Consider the following 7,448-nt stretch of genomic DNA (forward strand, 5'->3'; position numbering starts at 1 on the left):
TTTTGTGATAAAGGAAAAAAAATACATCAAGAACAGTTGGACTTATGCAGTGTATGCCATGATGCCGCCATACTGTACACAAAAAACAAGGCAAAATTGTGGCGTAATTTTTTTTACGTTAACCAAAAACATACTAATGTGGCAGACGCTAACCGAGGTTCAACTGTAATTGGATTTTTAGAAAAGTCCTGATATATAGCCTACGTGTCCCGAATGAGCTGGCCTTTCTGATGTTAGACTGGTTTGAAGTGGTTGATAAATGTGGGAGTAGTTAGTGGACAAACTGGCAGATTTTGAAATGTTGGAATGGAAAAATATATGATAATATAACGATTAAATGAGGGCTAAGAATCAAACCAACCACCATCAGGTTGGGAGATGACCAATCTACAACCTGAGCCATGTCCCTCTGTAGAATCATGGAGGACAAAATGAAATAAATACCTAAATAAATCTTTAAATAATGAATTAAATGTCATTAATTACAACAACAAATAAATCTTTATGTAATCAGTCATTAAATCAATAAATAATAATAAATCAATAAATGCAAAATCAATAAATCAGTAAATATTTTTAAATTATTAAATGTCATTAAATCTTTAAATAGTCATTACATAATTAAAATACCAGTTAATTTAATTTAAAACCATCTGTAATTATTTCACTATTTAATGATTTATTAAATTGTTTATTATTTCAGACTTGTGTGCAACTTCATGAATTAATTTTACCTGTCACAACCACCATCAACATCTGTAGGCGGGACTAACGCAAATCTAGTCCAATGATTGCGTTGGTGCTCTGACGTCGGAGAACATACAACTTTCTCGGGAGTTGGTGAGATATTTTAAACCTTGCGGAGTATGTGGAAGCGGGATCTGCTGACCCAGAGCATGTGGCAGTAAAGACAGAGCAATTTCCTGAAGGTGTTGAAATTATCCGCACTTTTTGACCAATATATTGAACGGAGAGTGGCTGAAAATTTAGAGGGAGTAACCCAGCACTTCTCCACCGGGGTTCATGGACGACATACAATTCAATAAATTTCTCTGCGGGGGCAGGAATACAGATTTAATACTCATACATAAAACTAAAAAAAAAATAGAAGAGAAAAACAATAAATATTTTAAAATAGGGAGTTGCTTTTTAATCACCCTGATTAGGAGTTTTAACTTTTTTTTCCTCACAATATTGTCATTTCTTGAGGTGCACCTGTGTATTAAGTACAAATATAAAAAAATGTTCTGTACAATGTCCATCTGTCTGTCTGGTTCAAATGGCAACAGGATTGACAATTTTGCGCTTGTTTCATCAGAGACGATGGACTAATCAAAATACAGGAGAAAACTATTTCAACTCACATTTACGATCATTCTTCAAACATCTTGAACAATGTCTGAACTCCAGTCTTTAACATGGATCGAAAAGATCCAAACAGATTCTGTCTGTTTATTTACAGTTGCGGTCAGACGGTGACATACACTCATCGTGGGCTCGAGTGTCCTTTTTCCAGAATGGAATGATTATATAACACACATTTTCAACAAGTTGAATGAAAGGGGAGAAAAAAAACTAATTTGCATTCATTTTTAGGACTTGTTCTAATTTTCACAGGGTCAGAGACCTAAATCTTCTCTTTCAAAATCATTGAAAATCTTGATGTTGTATGATCATTCCACCCCACAAAAAGAATGGTTCAAATAAATCATTAAGCGCCCAAAGATGATATGATATTCATTCCCAGGATGAGTGTAGGTCACATTTTGTAAATAAAATACAGTCCATCGGAGGGAGCGGTGCACGACTGCACGCACATCTCATGTCTTCTTCCTCTTCACCATGGGCCGTTCAAACACGTCTCTTACGCCTGCTGCCTTCTGCTTGAAGAATTTGCTGTTCTGAGCGGTCTCCTGAGCCCACGCCGAGTCAAAGGACGTGGTGTCTTGGTCCACCAGGTGGGTGTACTTGGTTCGTCCAGACCGCCCAAAGTTTTTGACCTTATTAGTGTTAATGAGTGGGAGAAAAATGGTATAAAAAAAAGAAAATGTTTTACTGAACATGCTCAAAGTGCACCAAATTCAATACAGAACTACAGTGGCGGGCGGTGCATTTGGTACCTGGGCCTTCAGTGGGGACTTAAGTGACCCAATCCACCTCTTATAACCACTGCCATCGCGTCACAATTATACAAACCATCAATAATATACAAAAACACATTTTAACAATGTGTGGCATTATAGAATTGGGCATGAATACCAAATTACTAAAGCAAAAAGCCCAGTTAACCCTTTATCGTCATTACGTAGTCTCTAAACAACTCCAAACCTCTACACTCCATCATCATCATCATCATCATCATCATCATTAAGAATCATGTGACAGAACATTAAAAAAATGATATAAAAAGTATTCCACTCACTTGTAAGAACTGGTCTGGAAGACCTCCAGTGGAAGTGGTGAACCAACCCTTTCCCGAGTTGACTTACGTATAAAAATATATATAAACTTGATTTGTTCATATAATGCGCACGGAACGATTAACAACACGGTGACTATCTCCTTTCTTTGTGATCGAAACGGGAACAATCAAGCAATGTGCTGTTCATGTGATGACCCATTCAAGGGCACCGCGCAACTATGACTGTTAGGCTTTCGGACAATCAATCAAAGCACAGAAAAATGCGGACATTACTGTATGCCTGATTGGTTAAAGAAACAGCCCCATTGCTAATAGTGTTTAAGTGATATGGACCAGCACAACTCATTCTGAAGGCCCTAGGCAGATTACATTGACATGGCAGCACAGAAGCTCAAATCTGATAGGACCAAAGGAAAAAAGGTAACATGTACTGGAAGCAGTGCAGCCAAGAGGCACGCTACTAAATAAAGATAATAGACTTTTGGGAATGAATTTGTACGATTTCATGGAACAAATAGTAGAATTTAAATTATAAATGTAGGTCAGGGTTTATGATAGTGTTTAGGCCAGCAGAGAAGGCTTTGCTGGCCCTCACGGCACACCACTGCAGAACTACGACTGTAGATTTGTCTATCCCTGTGAATGTGGTCTTTGTAGCCTGCATGTGTCATTACACGCATGTTATTGTTTTCCCCCCCACATCACACAAGTACTTTAATTTAAATACGTTTTAAACTGCTCTAAGTAAGTAACATAACGACATCTGACGCTCACCTGCATGACTTTGGGCAAAATGGTCTTGTTGAAGTGATCCTCCAGAGTCGGTGCACTGAAATCTCTCTTGTACACGTCTTCCTCCCCGTCCTGCAACACAAACCACATTTACATTACATTACTGCCTGTGGAAGGAGCCACACCACACTCTTCGAGGAGAAGACCACAAAAATCAGCGTGCTCACGATACGGTGGAACCCGCTTATGTCAACCAACTCATCAAGTCCCAGTCTGCATTCTTCTTACTAAAAAGTGCCCGCTGTCGAGTCACTTGAGGGCATCACAAAGGTAATACCATATGTTGTCCAGGTCCTTACCAAGAGCAACTAACCAAAGAGTGGAAGCAGCAATACAGTAGAGGGTTCAGTGTTGCGTACAATATAAATGAGTTACTATTGTGCATGGTCTAACAACTAGTTGAATTCCCTTGGCCCTGACTTAGAAGTCTCGCCCACAAAGGGGGAGATTAACACGTTAAACGTAGTCAGGTCATTGGTGCGCATGCTTGAAAGAGAAGAAGTGGAGTCTTGCACCCCCGATGTAACTGGGGTTTAAACAGAGTACGCCGACGTAACACACACACACTAGTTATAGTTTGCTGTCAGCTAATGATAGTAATTTGGCAAAGTTTAACTAACATTAGCTATCATTGAACGTATAGCACCTAGCACCTCCTGTTGCCGAGGTTCGACTAACGGTCGTACCCTTCTCTCCAGCACCCTGGAATACCCTGGGCAAACCTAGGACACGCTGGAGGGACTATGTCTCACAGGTGGCCTGGGAACGCCTTGGTGGCCTCCCGGTGGAGCTGGAGGAGGACCGGGAAGTCTGGACTTCCCTACTGAGACTGCTGCCCCCACGAACCGGACCCGGATAAGCGGAGAAAGATGGATGGATGGATGTATGGATGGATGTATAGCCATCATCATAACAATCGATCGCTTCTATGACACGGCTTGTGTGTGCGCACACAGCCATGAACGCCAGTTATTTTATTCGAGCTGAATGACAATTTTTATGCAGCTGAATTTGTAACTGAAAAATGTAGACATCTGTTCTTTTAAATCACTATTGCTAACATACGCTAGCCGGCAGTGGTGTTCTTATATATTTTTTTTGTTTTAAAAAAACACACTTGGACATCTCTGCGTTAATTTAATGCAATGCAATTTTCGTCAAACATAAGGTCTACAAGCCCAGAGATTTTAAACAGTGCAACAAAATAATGACATTGCATATTGTAGTGACCATAAGTAAAGTGTCGCACAATGTACTCACCATAAAGAAGGCTCCTCTGTGGTAGTACTTCTGAAGGAACTTATATTTGCCTTTGGATGCTTTGTTGGTGATCATTTTGCCGTTGTTGCGGAGCTCAGCCCTGCGTTCCTCATCTTTCATGTTATGGAATCTATCTATTTCAGCCTTTTCCTTCTCCATCCTGTCAACACACAATTTAGCACCATCAGCACTGTGCTTTCAGGATATTAGTCAATAAGTCTAATGCGCGTCGATGAAAGGGAGTACTTGAGTCCGTCTTTCAGAAGAATACACTTCACAACCATCTGCTTTGAATGAGTGTGACTGAAATGCCAGCTTCTACTCACATTTCTCGAGCTTCCCTGTCCTTCTTGATACGTTTCAGTTCACGGACTTTCCAGGCCTCGTACTCCTCCTCCTCATTCTCGCCGTCGGTGTCGAGGGCATCCAAAGCGGCGAGCGTGCGGCGGTTCTCCTCGAACTCCTTCTTAGCCTCCTCTTCGACTATCTTGAGGGTGTAACGCCGCCGCTCCTCCTGCTGTCTCTTGGCCTCGGCCTCCAGCTCCCTCTGCTTCTGCTGCTCTGCTTCTCGCTCGGCTACGGTCACTCTGTCCTTTCTGGGATACAAGCACGCGACGAGTGAGACGTAAATAACCTACATTTTCAATTCTTCATTCATTTGATTGCACTAATTATTGCTTTATTGGGAGGAGGCAATTTACCGGAGAAAGTTACAGAATGGCAGCAGCACAACAAGGTCAACAAGACCAGAATTACACTTCAAAGAGGACAAAAGTAACTTCTAGTTGGGGAAGTGTGCGTGTGGGCTTCCCAGCATGCCTTGCGAGTTATACATTATTTTTAGCAGGTTGTAAATTACTATAGAATTATATTGCTTTGCATGCATATCAGCGTGTACGCATCTATTTCAGTACCCGTGTAATCCGTGTTACAGTTACATTGTCTTCCACGTGTGTTACCTATTGTGTTATTTTTGGTAGCACCGTGTAACTATCTAACCGATTTGCTGCGTATGAAGAACACCTCCTTCTTCATGAGCAATTCAAGCTTTCCCAATGTAGGACACATGAGATAGGCCTTAAACTGCCTAATTATGGTGATTATAAATACATATATAAACATAGAAGTCTCATACATGATAGAAACAGCACTTACTTGCGGATGAAAACTGGTTTGAGTCGTGGCTCTGCTTCATCTTCACTATCTGTATACTCCTCATATTCAGACTCAGACTCCGATTCCTCCCCAGACTTCCCTTCCTCCTCCACCTCCATGACTTCCATCTCGTCGGTCTTGCGTTCCAGAGCCCGCTGCCGCATCATTGCTCGTCGCCTCTCAATTTCCTGCACAAAAAAGGGAGGGTTGTGGAAGCAGCAGCATATAAGAATAGAAGACGGCTCCAGTGTTTCCCATCCAGTAACTTATTTGTGGTGGTCCGCCACATTTATCTATATTTGCGCCAACATGGCCTCAAAGTACTTGTGCAACATGGTCAATTATGCAAGTTAGACAACACCATCATCTGCCCCTGCAACCTAACGCCACATATAGATTGCAGTCCTGAAAATAAAACTACTCGTTTCATTGGGACTTTAAAGGGAAAAATAGTGTCTCATAATTAGGTCAATACAGCTTTACAGCAATTACATAAATACTCAATTGATCATCACATATAAAATTAAATTCACATAACTACCTCATCATCAACTTCTTCCTCTTCTTCTTCCTCTTCATCCTCACTGCTCTCCTCACGTTGAGGATGCCACGTCCCTTCATCCGAGTCTTCGCTGCTCTCTTCCACAACTTCAGGCTCTACGATCTGTCGATGTCTCGCCAACCTGAGCAAAGAGGGACGCAAAGAGGTGACATAACAGCATTCAAAAGAGAGCCAAATGTCCAAAGTCACGTGATACCTCTCCTCCACATCCTCAGAGACACGGTTGAGCAAACGCTTTAAACGTGGGTCGGAGACGACATCCTCCTCCTCCAGTTCCATCTCAGGCTCCATTTCTTTTCCCTTCTTAACAAACTGGAAGTCCTCTTCCTCCTCATCCGATGACTCCATCGGTGCATAGTCTGGACGTTTACCTGACACGTATCTCTTCACCTTCACCTTCTCCATAGAGATCTCACCTGTGTAATGACACATTACAGAGGTTAAAGTCAACACAGCAGATGATAAAACATCTCCAGCTGTTATGTGTTTCCATTTTCTTGGTTAAAGTTGTACGTATAGCCACATAATATATTATAAAATAATATTTCACAACAATTTCATCTTTCAGTGCAATGCACGGAACCAGGAAGAATGGAACTTAACAGGCGAACTTAAATCATTTAAACCGTGGCTAAGCATCAGTTGTAGAATGCAACAGAACACTATCAACTAATACATTTTTTATTAGCATATTTGTCAATACTGAGGTCGTTGCTGATGCTTAGCTAGTGTTAGCGTTAGCGTTAGCTTGCGATGCTAGCACGTTTTTAGCAAGCCATTCTCACCTTTCTCATTCCGGACAGGCACGGCTCCGGCCGTGGACTGGATCGGTGGAAGCTTCATGTTCGCCGAATCGTGGGTGGACATGGCTGCCCGGTAGTGAACTCAAAATAAATATAAATGTCGGATTTCACTGGCGTTGCCAATTGTTCACACACGAAAACCAAAAGACCACAAGCCCAGTCTCAGTCAATGTGGGCGGAGTCAGGGTTTTCCAATTCTTTTTGTTTATGGCGGGTCGCAACTCACCTTTATGTTTATACCGCCACCTAGTGTACCGGAGTGTGCATCCTTCGGGCTAGTACTTCGGTTACAGATTTACAAACAGGAGAAAAGCAAAAAAATGTTCTACACCGTATACATTAATCCTGTGTCCTTAAGATATCATTTTAAAGCCTGGTTACAAACTTTAGTGTTTTAACTCTTTTAATTTCCAGCAGTCAATCAACACAGACTGCACATTCTTGGTTACCCCAC

At 41.5% G+C, this 7,448-nt stretch overlaps 1 protein-coding gene across 1 annotated transcript; it reads right to left on the minus strand.

The window, feature by feature from the left end:
* Positions 1-1,125: 1,125 nt before the first annotated feature.
* On the minus strand, positions 1,126-7,164 carry mfap1 (microfibril associated protein 1). The gene is made up of 8 exons (XM_054771840.1): positions 6,977-7,164; positions 6,388-6,607; positions 6,171-6,312; positions 5,630-5,817; positions 4,801-5,070; positions 4,475-4,634; positions 3,197-3,286; positions 1,126-2,000 (listed from the first exon to the last, which is right to left on the minus strand). Exons 1-8 carry the CDS (start codon positions 7,056-7,058, stop codon positions 1,821-1,823), a joined length of 1,332 nt encoding a protein of 443 aa, XP_054627815.1. The 5' UTR covers positions 7,059-7,164; the 3' UTR covers positions 1,126-1,820.
* Between the last annotated feature and the right edge of the window lie 284 nt (positions 7,165-7,448).

This window comes from Dunckerocampus dactyliophorus, chromosome 3 (genome assembly GCF_027744805.1).
Source record: "Dunckerocampus dactyliophorus isolate RoL2022-P2 chromosome 3, RoL_Ddac_1.1, whole genome shotgun sequence".
NCBI lineage: Eukaryota > Metazoa > Chordata > Actinopteri > Syngnathiformes > Syngnathidae > Dunckerocampus > Dunckerocampus dactyliophorus.